At 44.5% G+C, this 19,174-nt stretch overlaps 1 protein-coding gene across 11 annotated transcripts in view; it reads left to right on the forward strand.

The window, feature by feature from the left end:
- Positions 1–19,174, forward strand: part of fbrsl1 (fibrosin-like 1) — a 273,826-nt gene that overhangs the window by 227,103 nt on the left and 27,549 nt on the right. For all 11 annotated transcript variants that reach the window (XM_063488923.1, XM_063488927.1, XM_063488918.1 and 8 more), the window contains one exon: positions 11,970–12,018. In XM_063488923.1, coding sequence (XP_063344993.1) covers positions 11,970–12,018 — 49 coding nt within the window. The remainder of the gene's footprint in view (positions 1–11,969; positions 12,019–19,174) is intronic.

Raw genomic sequence — 19,174 nt, forward strand, 5'->3', positions numbered from 1 at the left:
TATGGCACCAATCAGACATTTCTCCCTCCCTCTCTAACCCACCCACCTTGCTCGCAGACATAGCTGAGGAGATGAAGCAGTGCTGGCCTTTCAGGCCCTGAGCAGGGACGACCCCAAACAAGACTTGTCACTTGTGCTTACAGTGGCATTTATTTGATCGGAGGAGGTCGTTTTTTTTCTTCCTTCCCTTCCCCCAGCCTTTTTCTCTGCATTCTTCCACTGCCTCTGTCTTTGGCTGGGGTTGTAATACTGAAAAACTAAATGCAGCTTGGCTGGGGTTACCCACAACTGCTGCTGTGCAAAGCAAATGACTTTGCTGTGAGGGACAGGCCACCTGTTAGTGACAGGGCGGGGGCTGAGTTGATAGAACAAGTGTAACTGTCAGACAAACAGGCTAAAATCTGTCACAGCAGGAGAGGGAAGGAGACAACAGAACGGTTTCCACTGACCCTTCTTCACCATTTTAAGCCTACACCCCCCAGTTTTCTTCTACTATGACCAATCAGTCTGGAAGCATTGCTATGCTAGCAAAAGCTGCTCAAAGTATATTTTTTCTGGATAATCAAACCGGACGATTTCATGCTCGTGTTTTGTGTGATATTGCGAGCATGCATGTGTGTGTTTGTGTTCCTTTAATAAGAAGCAAGGGGTGTCACAGTAGTTGATGGTGTAGATGGCGCAGTGAGGCTTGTGAGCACATCTGTTTTAGCCTCTCTAATTGTGTGTGGAAGTATCGATCTGCGGTGGGTGCCAGGGCAGCGTACCAGAAGATCTTGCCTCCTTACACTGGCTTCCTGCCAGGCTCCTGTCAGCCTTGGATGTGGGTGACGGCCTGGGCAAGGATCTCAGTGTTCAGAGACCCGTTACAGGTGTGCAACAGAGCGTGCTAAGTCTCCAATTACATGTTGTTGGGTGGCACGAGATGCCATGCAGGTTCACAAGGCCAGTTGGGAGCCCCTGTGGCAATGCACCTGAGCATGTTTAAAAAACTTTAACACTACAAACCAGTGTTTCCCCCTGGCGCACTGCTTTTTGATGCACTTATCTTTTTAAAGATAAATCTATCATTTAACATGGATTAACATATTTTGGGAATCTTATATTGCCTTATACAGCACTTGGAGAGTTGTCTTCAGTAACTGCAATAGCTTTACTTCACTCTCTCCTGTACTTGGAGGAGCAGTGATAGGATAAAGACTGGAAACACTAAATGTGGCTGGCACTCGTGTGCACCTGCAACAGCCTGTGTTTCTTTAACAATGGCAATGAGTGTGATGGGAAGTAACAAGAACAGCGTGTGTCAGGCGTGACTTGAGATGACACCCCACATCCCTCATCTTCCTACTTTGCCCAGTCTCAAAGCTTTGACTCAATCTCTTGACACAGAAGTGCAAGAAAAAAGATGTGCTTATGGGGGTTTTTTTTCTTTCCTGCTCAGTGTGTCATCTGGCATCTTCTGGCTATTATGTTCACATTCAATTGCATCTCTGTTTACATTGGCTTCTACAGTTCAACCACATGCATCTTTACCGCTGACAGACATGAAATGCAAACACCGTTTTTTTCTTTTCTTCTCTGCTGAATGAATAGCATTCAGTATAAAGGCCTAGGAGCCCGGACCAGCTAATCCAAGGATTCTCTCAAATGTGAGAAAAGGCTGCTTAAGCACACAAGCTGGTGCCTTGACTTCATCTGTTTGCATATCTCTTAATCAAATACAGGCAGAAGGCACCTGAGCCAGGCTGAGTGCTTCTGGACATGCAGATGTTGAAAGTAAGTCGAAGGAAATAGAGGGTTGCCATAGAATTACAGGAGGAAAAAAACAAACAAGTTTTTAAAGATAACAAAAGGTTTTGCACAGCTTAAACTAGAAGAGGCGTGTAAGTGCAGACAACTCGACATTGAAGAGGCATTTTACAGTGAGATCGTCAGGTTTGTTTTATTGACATCAGACTGGTTTGTTAAAGCGATCCAGCACTGTGGTAATGAGCTGTTAAACCTTGCTTCTTCCCATACACTGCAAAAAATCAAAAATCAATTCAGTGCACTATGAACACAAACTTCAATAATGTCACTGGAGCCAACACTGGAAATGAAAATGCCCTGCCTCTGCATTTAACATGGTATCCTTTTTACGAATCTTTTTTCCAGTCATACACAAGGAAAACAAAGCTTTTAACAAGCACTAAGATATTCATCGTCGCCATCACGAACAAGCCTAGAAAAGGGTATCAGTGCTCTGGGGAACATTCTTTCCCTGTTGTTTTTTTTTTGCACTTGAATAATTTAAGGAGTTGCATGTAAGACAAAGTTGCATTCACTTGCTTCATTATATTTTAATCCAGAGCAAATGATGCTCCGCGTACACTTGGCATGCCCAACGATGTTTAGCAGCCTTGTCTTCAGTGACTGCTCATAAATCTGTTCCAGCGGTGCAAACAAATTTGAATGCATCTTCCTCACGCTGCCTTTTTTTCTGTTCTGTCCAGGAGTTTGTATTCAGATAGATTCTAGATCAAATCCTTCTGTCCTCAGGTGCCATGCTTTACTTGGAGATTAATACAACTGTGATTTACAGAGTTCTCCAAGGCTCCTAAAAGAGCAGACAATTACAAAATGTTAGCGTTGTATCATTGTGCAGTTAATTCAAATACAGCCGGTGGTGAGTTCCTAGTAATTAACTGAATGTAGAAGGGTGCCCTCAGATGACTGCTACTGTGAATTGGTGCTATATAAATAAAAGTGGAATTGAACTGAATCATAAGGTTAATAAAGCTGACCTTGAGTCGAGTATTGATGGGTTGTTATTGGTCTGGACATGACAGTATAACCCACAATGACCATAAATCAATGCATATCATTATCATTTCACATACAGCGGCAGTAAGCAACGATAACTGAAATTAAAAACCACCACAAACATGATCGCTGTCAAGGTCGCCTCAGAGTGTGGTGTGTTCAAACGCTGTTACACAGTAAGTGTCAAGTTTAAAGCCATAAGCTCTCCCACAAGATCTCTGCAGTTGTCGCGTTGGTGTTAAACTAGCTTTTGCTGGATTCTCAAATGGTACACAGTTCACTCGGCACCTCCTCCATCATTTCTTCCCTTCCACAGCAAAGCTCCTGGCATGTCCCACTGATATGTCATGATGGTTATTTATACACTCCCACCATCCCCACATTAAGTCACACATCTGGACTGTCGGTGACAGAAAAGCTCGAGCGCTATGCCATGTCATGAAAGAGATGTAAGGGGCGCAGAGAATTTATAGCTTAGTTTAGGCCCACACTTTTCCATAATAAAGACTCAGGAGGCGCCTGAATCAAAACCCTGTATACGTTTAAGAAGTAGTGGTGTTTAAAAAAAAAAACTGCAACATCAAAGTATAAAGGATTCAGGGCTGTGACAAAGCAGTGGGTGTAGTGTGGGCTGCTGGGGTCTATGTGCTATATTAAATTCCCCTTATATCCTCAGAACACAGCAGTCCAGTAACAACAACCCTCATCTACTGCTTATATACTAGATGGTAAATTCTAGGGGAAAAAATCCAATAGCAGCTTCACCTCTCTTTGTTTGCTAATGAAATTAAAGTCTGTCCATTGTCAAAAGTCACTTTAACCCTTAACAGACAACACTGGCATTCTCCTCCCTTTATAAGGGCAGCTGAGCGGTGAAGGCATTTCTGAAGGTGACTGCCTGGGTGTTAGGTGTCCTGTCCCTCCCTTTGGTAAAGCCTCAGGGAAAAGCTTGGGTTACATCTGCCTGAAACCTGAGGCCCGATGTCTGCATCAAAAGTAAATTCCACTTAACTTGCCACATCCCCTTCCAATATGACCTGGGGGCTTTGGTGGCCTGAGACTACTTTATATAGCGCATACCATGTTTGTTTGTGCTAGCTTGGGAAGATAGTGTGCCTTAAAGTGAGACGGTAGAGTTTTCCACTCCACCACTTGCTGTCCCCTGCCCTGCCCGAGTCCCACTTCATCCCCTGCAGGGCAAGTGGTTGTATTGATCTTGATCCCGAGCCCGGTCAGCTTTCGTGGTGGCAGATGACATGAGAACGATGTCGAGATGCATTTCTAAATTCTCTTTTACGAGCGAGGCGCTGTTATCAAACCCCTCTGCAAAACACTGAATTGTGAGGTCAGGAGCTATAAGTGTCGTGCTAAAAGGTCACAGGGTCACAAGCATATAGCATGTTAACAGTGTAGGGTTAAGGAAGCTCTGTGGGATGCAGCGTAGAGGCTGGCGAGCGGAGCCTAGATCCCCCATAGTTTTCCTAGCCGAGAGTCGGCATTACACTCCCACTGGTATTAGAACAATATTTATTTGTGTTAGACGGGAGGTGATTCATATTACTCAAAATCACTGGCATAGTACGACTGAGATCTGCCTTTTGCTGCGCATTTTTTCCTCTCATTAAAGGTGTCCGTGCCCAGAGGAGCAAACCAATGCCTACCACACATTTACATGTAGTGCCAGCTCTGCCTTTTCTTCTTTTCTGTGGTGCTGTCTTTTGCTGCAGAAGAAATTCACCATGTGTGGGTTGAGGCAATGGAAAGGGTCACAGCTTTTTTATCGCTGCATTATTTAAGATCCTGCCGAGTTTGTTTTTTTTTCCTCTTAGCAAATTCGAGTCAAAAGCGCACTGCAATCTTAAGAGGGAGGAAAAAAGGAAGAATGTAACTTGTGTAGCCCGAGGTGTGCTATGACTCACCTAGACATTGTTCAGATGGAGTGAAAAAAAAAGAGTTCAATAGGAGTTTCTATTGAGCAGTGCTTAAAGCCACCTTTCTCTTAACAAGCTGCAGTGAGAGGTGGTTTGCCTACCAAGCTTGCCTGCAGCTCTCCGCAGGGCGATTATGTCACGGCGGGCCAGTCAGAATGATGTGTATCTCTCTGTTAGAAGGCAGCTCTACTGCAGCAAAGGCTCTGACTAGGAATATTATTATTATCTCCTCCAGGATCCTCTCCACAGCAACAACGGTGCCGCATTGTGAGAGCTCTGGAGAAAGCTGTTTTTGAAATAATCCGCCTGTCTGTTATCCTGCCTCTCAGACAATAACATCCAGAAAGGCTTTTTTACTTTCCACCACCCACGCTGACAATGGTGTAAAGGCTTTACAACAAAGGGATGATGTGGATATGGGGAGAGTGAGTTTCCGTGTCCTTTCCTATCATACCTTCTCGCAGCCGCCCAGAGGGAGCCAGGATTTGGTTGTGGCTGTTGACCAGCCAATCAGGAAGCAGTGAGCCATGTCTTAAAGGGCTATCTGCCATCTCTGCTGCCGAGAAGCCCGGAGAGCCAAGAGAAGTCATCAGGTGCTCAGATCCATATCAGGGCCAGGGAGTAATGACGAACAGCCCCCTGATTCCACTGGGAGATTACCTGGGGTTCTTATCGCTGCTGGCACACATTCTGACATTAAAAAGGAAAGGAGGCCACGCTCTTTTCACAGTCAGCTGCACCGCACCGAAGAGAACTATCACTATCTCCTGCTTTTGTTTTACGTCACCCATTGTCCTTATCTCTTTCTTTCCCCGTGCCCGCGGTTTTAAGCAGAACTTAACCCCCAGCCTGACCAGTGATCGAACCGCACATGCTTTTAAACCACTGAGCTCAGATGCTGGTTGTGCATTAATTGAGTTAAATGGATTGCGATGGTCGAGATGATTTGTCTGTCTGCTTTTATTGCTGCAATTTAGACTGTGCCTCATTGCATTATGCCACTTAATGAGAGCCCTTAGCAGCTGTTTTGTCTCTGCTGGTATTAACATGCGCAGGTTCACTTAACAGGAGAAAGTGGGAATGTGTTAGCCCTAATTTCCTGCAATTTGTAGCCGTTAATCAACCGAAGGCACTTTTATAAATGGAATTTCTCTACTTTTTATTCCATACCTGTTTCTCATATCCTTTCTGTGACTCTGTGGGGTTGAGATAGTGATTTGTGACCTCCCCGATTCCTATACCTCACCACCACCAGCACCACCTCCATCTTTTAGCTGGAGCAGGTCTGGATCTTCTCTAGTGAAATATGCCTCATCCCTTTTCCTTCATTTCTCCTTATCTGGTTAGTGCTGGCTGTGGGCCTGCTGCAGCGTTGATTTGTGACCCTTTCTGTCTACAGCGGCAAGAGGCTTTAATGCAATGCGTGCCTCTTCCCTTCTCCCTACTGATGAAACGGACCTCTGCATTCCCCTGATAGATTGCTAATTTGTATACTAAACTGACAGGCAGCCGTGATAAGGGCTAGCAACTGCTACGCAGCCAGGGAGGGAGGATAGGTAGTGTGGGGTGCAGTAAGTGAGACGAAGGGTAATATTTTACACAAAGCCCAAGCCCCCCTGCTCTCTCCGCATTCATTTTCCTGCTTCTGTTGCTAGGGGGAGAGGGAGCAGGAGCTTTCAACCCTGGCTCTCTGTCACACACGCACATGTTACATATGAAAATGGCACTCGGGGCCAAGCATAAAGAGGTTTGTGTGTGTTTTGCATGTGTGCGAGGGGAGGCCACTCCATTCTCCACAGCCACTACGGAATTCATTATCATCTTAATGATGCTCCATTTGAGGCGAGTATCTGTCGGTTGACAGTTGCGTGGGACGTTTCTTCTCTCTTCGCCATATATCTCATCATGCTCGCAGGGGGTTTGCAGTCTTGCTGGCCCACACCTGTTCTGACAAGCAGGCTGGTGGCTGTGGTGAGAGTGGTGGGTAGAAATTGAAGGTAAGGTAAATGTTCTCTGCCCAGGGAATGCAAAGCATTGCTACGACTTATAATAAACGACCGCTCGGGAGGTCATTAAGTTTCTGGAACAGCGCGAGGACAAATGCAGGGGAGATAATTAATTTGGTGTCTCCCATTGCAGCCAGGGAGCTGTAGGCCCACTGTGCATGTCTAATGCGGCATTTATTGCAAAGGTAGCATTAGCGGATGTCTAGGGTGAAAAGGTGGCAGTAACTGAGGACCCTGAGTGGGTGCTGATAGCAGTCTTAATTGAAGCACTACGCTACTCCCATACGAACGGAAAAACGGACCCCTTATTGTGTCTGACTTGTGCGTTTTTGTTGTTTTTGTACAGATACACTTCTCAATGTAGGTGTTCCACATTGTGTTCTGTATATATATATATTTGTAAGGGTTTCATATTGCTGTACTGTAATTGCGTGTTAAAACAGTAACACAGGTGGCCATCTCCAAAATCAACAACAACAGGACAAAACATGGACCTGTATTTTGAAAGGAGACACAGCTTCAGGTGACAGTGAATGGAAAATTGGAAGAGAGGGCAGTGAAGGAGGAATTTGACATTGATGAAACACCAAGCAGTGAAGCAAATTAACACTGTGTGTACGTGGGTGTGGGTGTTGGAGGGGGGCGCAGTAAGTGTGGATTCACGGTCAGACAGGTTCAGCCAGGGTAATTGAGAGCCTGATCGTCCATCTCAGGATACACGTCCTTTTTGCCCACTTCACTTCTTGGGGTCAGTGGGCTTCCTGTTCACTTTTATGCCAGCTGATAGGTCTTTCAGTGGCACGTCACATCAATGCAGCACAAAGCAGCTGTGTACTACTACACTGGAACATCAAGTGTCTTTGCCTCCACTAAGACATTTGACCCACTCATCCTGCTAGTCAGGGGAGCATGGACAATAATGTGCTGTGTTTGTTTCCTCCGCTCTATTACCCATGATTATGTAGGACAACATTCCTGCTAGCTGCAGCACAGGCACACGCTCAGTTGGTATCCATGGTATTCCTGTACGTGTCAGCTTACTCAGGTGATCGTCTTTTTGTGCTGCCAATTAAATTGTTTCTCTGTTATTGAGCTGTCAATCAAATTACAACAGTCACCTTTTCAATTAGGAAAAATGTCATTTTGCAAACTTGTTTGGAGTATATATACACGTTTAGATTAGCCACCTCTGTGCTTGTCCTACGACGGTCTGTCAAGAACATAGTACTTGCCAAATGACTCAGAACTAAATTGTAATTATAGTCTTTACAGGCGTGAGCCCACCACAAAGCCTACTAACAGGTTTCTTTGTTTTCACACCACAGCTGTTGTGATAGCTTTGCCAGCTTGTTTAAAAATTATTTCTCTGCAGGGAGGGGAAGGGTTGCTCCTCCTTCATAAGAACAGAACAGGAGGAGCCCATATTAGGAATTTGCTTGTATTTAGTCTAGGTTTACCTAACCTTTGGCTGTAAGATTTCACCCTGTTTGGACATCATTTGTACTGGCTCCAAGGAGTGCAGGGCACACAACAGCAGCTGTAAGATCAAAGGTAGCTGGAGGCCGAGGGATCGTTTGATAAAAAATACGAGGGGGGGGTGGTGTCTGGTGGATGGGGGAGAGAAACTGGTCTCTCAGCAGTCTTTACTAAATGAGGTTAATTGAATCTGGGTAATTGCTGACCTTCCTGTCTCAGTGAAATTACAGCCTTAACTGATCAATGCTTTTCATAAATTTATGCCTCAAGGTCGTTCAGTTGATTATACTGCCCTCCCTTACTGCCCACGTTGCCTCGCTCAGTTGGCCCATTGTGCGAAAAATTAAGCAGGGAAGCGTTTCAACACAAAAAGACTGCAATTATGCTCGTTTCAGATTTTCCAAATTAATTAGCTTGCTGTGTTTTTAAGTAAAAGGAGCGTGGACATGGAACATTTTCAAAGATTATTCCTCCTCGCTTCTTTGCTGTGAAAGCAAATGCGTTTGGCTTTGCAGTAAATGTCTCACTTTTACTCCTAGCAAGGTTTGCTATGCCTCTGCTCTCCTTCTGCTACTCTGCAATTATCTGGAGATTTATGCAGTCAATAAGTCACTGGTGTTCGGGGAAGTTGGGGACTTTTTAAAACAAACAGCAGTGTAATTTGTAATTTGGCATTCCCTAAATCTGGGAATTATGGTTCTCCATGTGGCTCTTTAGGGAGTTAGCACTCTGATGGTGGGTTTACTGGCCAAGCTCCCTCCCTGGACTCCTTCTTTTTCTTCTCCCTCTTGTTCCTTTTTACGCCTGCCGAGGAAACGGGAGGATTTCACAGCTGCTGAGAGCTGGGCCCTGGCTGGGCCCTATGACCTCCTTCTTGCTTACCCCCTCCCTCCCTGAGTCTCGCTCCCTTTTTTCTCCATCTCTCCAGCAGTCTCTTTCCTCAGGGAGCTCTTGTGTGGCTCAGAGGAAGCTGAATCATAAAGCATGGCTAATGAATAGAATAGGGAAGGAAAGCTGAGGCCTGCTGACGGCCCTCCAGAGAGGAGGCCAGGCCCCTGAAGCCCGAGGCTCAAATAGCAGACGGTCCCCACAAAGGTCAGGCTTCCTGCGGCCCGCTCCAAGGGCTTTTAGCTCCCAGGCAATGTGGCTTGAATTTCCCCCATTATTTTTTAAATGGTTAAATTTCCCCGTTTCCTTTGGAAAACCTGGCCTCTGCTCCTCTTTCTTTCTTTTTTTCATTGTCTCTCCCATTCTCTCTCTATATATATTTCCCCTCTGTCTCATCTTTCTCCATCTGTTTTTAATGGCACCCAGTGTTGCCTCAACAAAGAGAGTGTGAAGAATTTGTTATACATGACCTCTGTACACCACAACCGCAGGCAACTCAGACTGCCAGCAGCACAGCCCCGTGAAAAAATGTCAACGTGACCAGCAAAACCCAGAAAGTTCTGCAAAAACAACAGCTAGCAACATCAGGGCTCTGCTTTGACATGCCTTTTTAAGAAGTGCTCTTTGCAAGCCGGCCTTGTAATTGTGGATTATACAACGGACTCATGCAGACTTGGCAGGTGCAAAACACAGCATTAAAGTCTAAATATTGGTTGTTGATGTTACTTGGAATACATTTGGACTATAAAACAGCTCACTGCACAGTGAAAACAGCCAGATTAGGAATATGGAGATCTTGGCACGTGAAGAACAAGTGTTTTCTGTTCTCTTTCTCATGAACGTGTTATGTCTGTCTAGCTGTCTGGAGAACCACTCTGGTCATAACAATTGCTTCAACTGTTACACCGAGTTATGGCATTACCTACCCTGTCTTTTCTGGTTTTGTGACCCTGTGCCACACTAAGCGAGTCCTCGAGCCAACTCCCGTGTCCATTTGACAAGCTTCATTTCATTCTGAGCCCATATTTTTCTTCCAGGGCCTCCAGGGCAGTGATTCAAGGCTGAGGTTGTGCTGTTGCAGCGCTGAGGCTTGGTACTGGAGCGTTTAATGTCGTCCAAAGCTAACAAAGAGCCTGTGTTGTAGGCTGGCGCCCTGGTTCTGGGAGACTGAAAGAGGGCAATGCACAACACTCTGTCTTTCCTCTATAGTCTTTCACCTTGTCTACTGTAAGAGGAAACAGGAAATATTGCAGTTCAGCTGAGTGTTCGCCCGCCTTTGAATGTTCCGCCCACTGAGACTGAAGAGCTGTTATTGACCTTTTCTTACAATGTCTGCTTGAGGTTATTGAACTACCTAAAACTCACTAGTTGTCTTCCTATAAGCGCTGCAGTTAATTATTAGCGTAACTGAGACAGTTGCAATTGCTTTGTCGCTGTCTAATTGTTGCTGAGGTGTTGAAGAATTTAATAAATGCCTAATGTGTCCTCGATTCAAGCCTAATAGCGCTGACATAACATCAGTGGCTTAGAGCAAATCTTGTGTTGTTTAATCATTTTAAATGTGTCTGGCAGATGCAATCGTTCAGAGGCACTTTGTGGCATCTTCCCTTTAGGTTCAATACCTGCATTTTGTTGAGAGTGTTGAGCTGAGGCATCAAGCGCAGACATACAAACATTGTTCTGAACAGTAACACAGTGGCAGCCGAGGAGAAATTGGGAGATCTTGGAAAGAAGAGGATGTCCTCAAAACACTTGTGAAGTACTAACAGGGATGCCAAGGACAGCCATCTGTGTTTACAAAATCATTTGCTTTCTCTTTCTGTCTCTGTCTCTCTTGTACTCACTCTGATTCACTGTTCATTCTTTACATATGCTCCCTTTGTGCCGCATAAAATACAAGCATGGCAGTTAAGGACACTCGGGCCCTTTGGGTGGAACATATGTTCAGCTTTTGCAGCTTTTTACAAGTCGGCAGATCCCAGATGAGAGCAGCTAAAGCAAAGGGAAATAGTGGCTTTAAACAAAGCCCCTATATGGGCTGCTGTTACAGGCCGAGGGTTTTCATGGTTAATGCCGTCCTCCAAGCACGCAGACAGTGTTTTTGAACAATGTGGCTTTGCTGCTGTTTTGACTTGCTGTGTGGTCAGTGGGCATGTTTTTTGCAGAAATAGCTGATGTTACTTTTATTAGGTGTTCTAAATTCAAGAGCAAAATAATCCTTCTGTGTTTAATATACTACAGATGGCTTTCTTCTTCATGTGTTTGCCCAAGCACCATTTTAATATAGACAACCAGGTCTCCCCTGCTCAGTGTCATTTGCATTAGCCACGTCTGTAAATGATTGGTCATCACTTTACTTCCAGTATGAGCTGATACTGTCGTTGATATTAAATGAGAGAAGTTAAGACATATCTTATTCTATTCGTGAGATATGTAAGTTTCTTGAAAAATAATACAAAATGAAATATCATTTCTGAGGGCTAGAGAGAGGGTGCTGGAGCCTTTGTGTTCGTAACGCTGCATAGCCATCTTCTGACTTCCTCCGTCTCTGCTGTCTTTGACAGCATTTCTTTTAAGGGATTTCAGGTGGCACAACAGTGCCACCTAATGTTTCCTCGTCAGGAAAAAAACAGACTAGGACCACTTGGTACAGAGGGAGTTCTTTGCACTGGCTGATTGAAGACTGTTGATTGACTGTGTAATGCTGTGTGTGGGAGATGAACTTTACTTCTAAGCACTTATGACCACATTTGTGGCTGGATAAGCCTTTTACTGAAAAAACAAAAGTATATATCTGTGCTCGCTTCCCAGCTAATGAGACAAATCCACTAAAGGTCTGCTGTCCTTTTTTTTTTTTTTTTTTTAACAGGTGTCTGATGTAGGATCGGAGAAGCTCTTTTCCCCTACCACACCCAAAGGTAAGCCCGCTCTGCTTTTTCTCTTTCACCGCAGTCTTTCCTCCTCATTTATACACATCAGCTACTGGGTCCATTCAGATTTAAATGTCAGCAGACATAAACAAGGTCTGGTGACTACATATGCATACATTTTTGCCAGGGCGCAGAGTGGCGTTTCTTGGACGACCTAGCCAAAGGCTTAGCCTTCCTACATATTGGTTCATTAGAGGGGATTTAGAGCCTCTCTGCCACATGCTCCCACAAATGGGAACTTCCCCTCAGGCAATACAAGCTCTCTGACAGCAGGCCTGGACCATAATGGATGCCAAAGGAAAAAGGCAGAAAGAGCTTTGTCAGCCCCCCAGACAGCACAAATTCAGTGTGCGTGCATCCATATGCACATGTATGGATTACAAGTCCTTTGCTTTTGCACAGGATGAGCATGCATGATTTGATGCAGTTTTTGCATTTGTGTGGTTTCATGCTGTGTATATTAGGCAGGTCATACAGAAACTATGCAAGCACAGAAGCACCTCTATATTTAACACATGTAATGGTGCAGTGCGTGTGGTAAATACATGTTATTTTAAGTGCTTGCTCCCCAACACACCTGAAATAACAGAAAGATGAACCAATCAGATGCATGAGTGCTTTCAGCCCCATTTAGTAACATGTAACTAAATGATGAGGCTGCAGATACTGTAACATGTGATAGTGTTGGAGAAAAAGTTGCAACTAGCGTACCTAGCAAAGGCTTCGAGGTAGCTTGTTAGCTCATGGAAATATAGACTTCCCAAGTGATACTCTGTTGTACAGTACTTAACGTTCACCATATTTACCAAACAGATCTTCACAGGCTCCTGAAGAAATTTTCAGTCTACTTCAGCACAACAAAAAGTAGATATTGTGATGTTGTTATTGTTACAAGTTCATTGTAAAGTCTATCAAGTTGGCAATCCAATAAATTGGCCCAAAAAAAGAAACAAAAAACAGAAAAAACAGTAGTACAGTGTAGGTTTGGCTAAGATCCAGCCCAGTCAAATCACCCAATCCTGGTCGACAGGTCAGAGCAAAGAGAAGCACACAGGGGCAGGCAGTAGAGGAGCAGCATGATCAGCCAACTCTACATCACATCCACCAATGTTGTCCTGCTAACAGTGAGAAGTCAGGTCTGCCTTGCAACAGGAAGTTACAGTAGCGCTTCACACAGACACTAGTGTCAGTGTTCAGAATTTGGTGCCAGAAATTCTCTGCTGTTGCCAACTTTTTTGCACCGGCACCACTTTCTTTTTTTTCTTTTTTCTTGGACGGGGGGGCACAGTGGAAATGTGTAGGAGCAGTTGTAAATTAGGCACCAACACCGTCCTGGTAGAGAAGAGGTGCTATTGACAGATAGCAGCATGCAGACCGTGTTCCCTCAGGGCAAGAACCAGGAAGGAGTCCCATTAACACAGACTGAGAGGGAGGGAGGTGGAGCTTTAAAACAGTGCAAAATATAAGGTGGGTTTTGGAGGGGGCATGTCTGCAGACTAAACAATAAGATTTGTGTATTATAATGTGATAGTTAGAAATGTCAAAAGGGATGCATACATATATTTGTTAATATTGTTATATTGTTGAAAATGTATTAAAAGATCTTTTGCTGTAAGGATGTAATGTAACAAAAGTGATCTGTTGCTCCAAAGTGTTGCATTCTTTAGCACAGTAGCTTTGACTGCTGAGTGGAAAAGCATGCCTGACAGCAGGGAGAGAAACCAGGCTTGCAGACTGTGTGATGTAGATGACCTGTGACCAGCACTGGCCTTAAGAAACCAGCATTCACAATGACAATGACTTCCAGACTTGCATGGTTTAGAAAACAACTAGACCACATCAAACAACGACTATTCCCCACCAGGCTGTTGAAATACTGCTGTTGTCAGCTGTCAGGGTGTTGACTTACTTTTCTGTTTATGCAGAACATGGCTGCATATAAGCAGACTCTACCCTATAGAACTGCGCAGGCATGTGCGTACTTGATATTTTCCATTTTAGCCAGTGTAGAAAGACCTCTGTGGATCTGGCTAATGTTAACACAGAGCTGAGGATTAGATCCACGGAATTACATGCCGACAATCCAATCAGAGCCTCCTGATTATCACACAGATCAACCAGATTCTGTTTGGGCGATGTAAACGAAGGACACCAGATTAGAATTAGAGGTTAGAAAGGGTGAGACGACAGAGAAATTCAGCAGTTTGATGAAGTGATTTGGTGACAATGAGGAAGAAGTTATCACGCTAAAATTGCAGAGCTGCCAGCCAGCCTCATCGCCCATTCCAGAGTTGTTGTCCAGCTGTAATGGATTCTAGGACAGTGTTTGTTTCAGACCTAGACTGGTTTTTCCTCTGTGTACGTATAATGTGTGTGTAATACAAAGCAGCCCACAGGCTGTTTTCCTCTGGTTTAGAATGGAGAGTATGTGTCCCATTACCCGTCTCGCTCACGATCCTATGGGACTGATCACCAGGCCTGTCGAGCTGTTGGCTGGAAGACTCTCAGACAGATTTCTGTGTGCACACAACCGCACTCAGGCATACACACACACAGAAACATTATGGCACACATAAATATGTAATGCTGTGATGATGTTTGGCTTCCACAAATTGCTAGATAATGAGTGTTTCTCTTACTTTCACCTCTTCCTCGCTATTCAGTGTCGTGCTCCTTTCTGAACTTTATTTTGCGATTACGTGTACAAACAGTCGAGGTTAACTCCAAATTGTACACAGGCCCACAGTCTGTCATGTTAATGAAACGGTTCAGGGTTAATAGAGGAGAGGAAAGACCAACATTGTAATCACTGATGGCAGAGCACTGTAATTATGCACACAGGACAGGGTTTTGGGCAAAACCCAGACACCCTCGCCGTCTTTCCCTCATATTTACTTTTCATCATCTCTGCATTTCTAGTATGTTGACAACCTGTTATAGATGTAAGCTGACACTACTGGTAATAGCACAAGTGAATAGTATCTGTAATAACAGAGCACACACTGCAATTCTCTTTGGGTGTTGTTACCCAAGAGCTAGCAAAAAGTTGCACTGAATGTCTGCCTGTGTTGGTGGTTATGATGTAGGAAGGTACAGCAGAGGTCAAGCATTATCTAACAGTTATTGGTTTTTGTTTATTTGCTGTCTTAAACCTCCTGCAAATTATTGATTTCCTGGAGGATGGCATGTTTAAGTAAAAGAACTCGTTCTCCACTCAGGGCTACTCTTATTGAATCGCAGGTCATAGTTTACCGTTGTCGCTTGCTTGAAGGCAAATGAGAATCTAAATGTAGCTACTGAGCATTCGCAGGGCACCTCCACAGAGCACAGATAAACACCTCACTGGTAGGCCTTCTCGTGACATTTCAGAATGCCGGGCCTGTGGATGTGCCGGGGAGTTATCACCTAGCTGTCAGCAGCTAGAAATATCTGAGAGGAACATTGAGGAATGTGCACCGACTGTGCTGAATGTAGCATCTGTGGGTTTTAGAGCAGTAAGTATAGTGTATATACCTTCTTTGATTGCTTCCTAGTTTTCACTGATGCCTTATTGTCTTAGCTAGGTGCTACCTGCCACAGAGTGATTGTAAACCCACGCTGTGTGCCATCCACCAGAGAAACCTGGGGCATCTTGGGATAGCAGGCGAAAGATTGGTAGAAAACCCATTTCTGAAGTGGATTTGTGCCCTTGTAATCCTGATTAATTTTGACCCGTTGTGCTCATTTTAAACAGAGCATTACAGTAAGCGTGAACACAGCAAGCTCTGGGGCGAAACCAGGAGCTTAGCGGCTTTGGGAGGCTTAGCTGCAGATGGCATTTTAAGCCGGACTTAATAAATTGTTTCCATTAAACTTACCGGCCCACACATACTGGATTAGACCAGTGGAACAAAGGAAGAGGAGAGCGTGTAGGGGAAGAGAAGAAAAAACACACACACACACACACAAACTGCCATGATGCACATCTCGGCTAACATCTCTCTGAGGCAACGTGAGAGGTGAAGATGAGGTTAACGTAATGTTCGGGGAGAAAGAAGCTTTTGGACATGCAGAATTAACTCACTTTTGATCTCTTGCTCATCAGGGATGTCGGACCAATTTGGTTAATTGACATAGAAATAAACAAACAAAAAAAGATTCATAAACCATTTAGCTTGGCAGTGGATTTAGGGCTTATCCTCTAACTGTTTATATATAAACACATTACCACTGCTGTAGCTTAAGGATTTAGGATGTACCCCTACCCTTGCCTCTTTTTTTTTTTTTTTTGCTTTTGTTTTTTTTCCTTTGGCGCATTTTTACTCATACATCCGTCTGTTTTTGAAGGAAATCAATTCCTTGTGGTGGAGCCCTGCCTCTTCCCTTTTCTATCCGCAGCCCGCCCGCTACCTCCTTCCCCCATCGGCTCATGGCTTGCTCCCTAAGCTCTCATTATGTGCTACACAGTCCAGGTCCCTGTGTCGAATCGCTAATCAACCACCCTGTCTGCAGGCCTGCTCTCTCAATAGGTGCTGAGTGGCCTTTGTTCCACCACTGATGTTTGCTGCATGTCAATAAAAGAGCTATGGTCTCTTCTACCTCCGCCTCCTCCTCCTCTTGCCTCGGCCAGACAGAGCAAAAGGCCGCTCCTACAGTGAAAACTTACATAAAAATGAAACAGTCTCTCACCTGCTGCATTCTGAATGCCGGAGAAGGGAGGAAGGATGGGTGATTGGAAAGGGAGCAGCAAGGTCAGGGGCAGGGGATTGAGGGCGGCTCAGGCATAGTGAAGTAGATGAGAGAGCATGTTTGTGTTCGCCTGAGCAGCTCTCCTCTGGCCAGGTCAGTGTAATGTATGACTAACCTCGGCGGCCAGCCTGACTGTTTGCAGGCTCTCACCCATTAAATAATAAATGGAGGTTGACCCTCTGACCAGCTAATCAGCTTTTCGCCCCCGTTGAATCAGGATAGAGTGGAGTTAGATAGAGAGTGTGGCTGACTGGCTAACAGGCAGGCTAGATGACTGCAGGGCAGACGTGACGCTGGGAAACATAAGGGCTGCAAAGGCTCCATCCAGATCAGCAAGCTCTGGAATTGAAAAGCAGCCATCACCGCTGTGGAATCTAAGCCTGGTGAAGCTCACGTCCAGTACCTAACTTGATTTGTTGACTAATTCCAGACAGGAAATGCTTTCTTTATCCGCAAGACCGATATTCCTGTTGTTGAAATAACAGTTTCTGGTATCGCCCCCATAGCCCCCATACGCGTCACCATACAGTCATGTTTGAAAACGAGCCGTCCCTTACACCTCTATCACTTGTTGAGCTTGAAGAGAAGCTTACATGTCTCTGGATTTGTTTTAAATATTAAAAAGCATGAACTCAGAGCAGGATACAGAAAGCAGAGAGATTAGCTAGCACTCTGAGTTCAGGGGAATAAAACCAAAACATGACTTGTTTCTTTATCAGCCTGTGGGCTTTTTCTGTAAACAGCCATAGGACAGCTTATGAGTGATTTGTTTTCAGAGAAAAGGGCGATATTAATGCTCCCTTTATTGATAGTGTTAATGCTGTTTGTGCAGCCATCCTTGTCGGAAAGATGAAAATAAATAGGGGGAGCTCAGCGGAGATAAGACACGTGTTTAATTATTAATTGAGCCATTACTGACAGAGATTGCCTTTTTTGATTTAAAGCAGGAAGGTCTGCTTCAGGGACAGAAAAAGCAATTACAGAATTCCCAGTTTGCACCGCTGCTGCCCATCGTTCAGCGGACACTGCAAGAGGGAAGTGGAAGGAGACAAAACGCTCCAACACACGCACGCACTCGCATACATCCTGTCACACTGCGCTGTTCCATAAATTATTTTAATTCTTCTTCAATATTTATGGCTTTTTAAATTATGATTACACAGTCATGTACTATTTATGTAGAGTGGCAGACAGTCAAAGGGACCAGTCCACATTACCCACAACCCCTCTGTGGTCTGGCACCTTGAAAAGCTGACTGGATGGAATTTGGTTTGGTTTCGCATCATTCAGCCAGTGAATTCAGACTGTGTCGCCTTTTACGAGCTGCCTGTTTTCAAAGACTGTCTTGATTTTGTATGCGTGGCAATTAGCTGCCTTGTAAAGTCATTTCTGGTATGTCATTAAACCCCCTGTGCACTCTGCGGCCTCTGTTATGTCCATTAGAAAAGCGTCTGCTCTGTGCAAATCGCCTAGCGGGCATGAAATATTAACTCTGCCTTCCTTTAGAGCATTTGGTAACTGCTGGTTAAGTTTCATTCTTGAAACAGAAACTCTCTCTTGTCTGTGTCAGCCATGACACGTCAGGATGCTTGACACCTGTCAGTCAGTCCTATCGGTCCCTGTCATCTGTGTCAGTGAACCCATGGGTGGTGATCAGCTATTGTGAGAGAAAATGGAAGTCACGTTGAACGCTGTATGACTAGGCTCCATTGTGTGCCTCTGTGTTCATTGACCGAGTATGGATTCAGCTTTAGCTGTGGAGTGGGAGCAATTACAAAATCACTAAAGGCCATGAGGGAATTTTAGGATACGTTGTCAGCGTTTTGGCTTGACAGACGCCGTGTTTCTCATCTTACATGTTAAGTCAGAGTGAAAATAGTGCAAGATTTCAGTGTACTTAACATTACAGCCTCGAAATCCCCCAAATACATTTGGGGTTCAGTACAAAGAACAGCTTTTCAGTGTTGTCTCTTCAGATCAGATAAACTGTTGTACCTCAGCTACACGCACATAGCATTGTGTATACTTGCTAAAAAAAAAAAAATGCCATTGTTTTGACAAAACTGGTTGATTTATTATATAAATGTTAACATTCAGACCCTGCAGAGAATTTAATTTAAGCAGCAGCAAACTAGCATGCTGAAGCTAACCACAGTAGTCATACTTTGGTCTGATGCGTCCCCCGATAGCCAACTAGCACAGCTCAGGTCGAGTCTTGTCTCAACAGAGAAAAAACATAATAAATGGATGCAGGCTCAGTGGTTTTTGTGGCTGTTGTTTTTTTTTTCCAGAGGAAGAGAAGAATATAAAGAGGATAAGTCCATACAGCAGCAGCAGCTCTCATCACATCTTCTATCTAATCTTAATCCTCCTCCTCCAACAAAACAACAGCCAGCTGCATTGTGGAAGGCGTTTT

The sequence above is a fragment of the Pelmatolapia mariae genome, linkage group LG12, assembly GCF_036321145.2.
Source record: "Pelmatolapia mariae isolate MD_Pm_ZW linkage group LG12, Pm_UMD_F_2, whole genome shotgun sequence".
Lineage (NCBI taxonomy): Eukaryota > Metazoa > Chordata > Actinopteri > Cichliformes > Cichlidae > Pelmatolapia > Pelmatolapia mariae.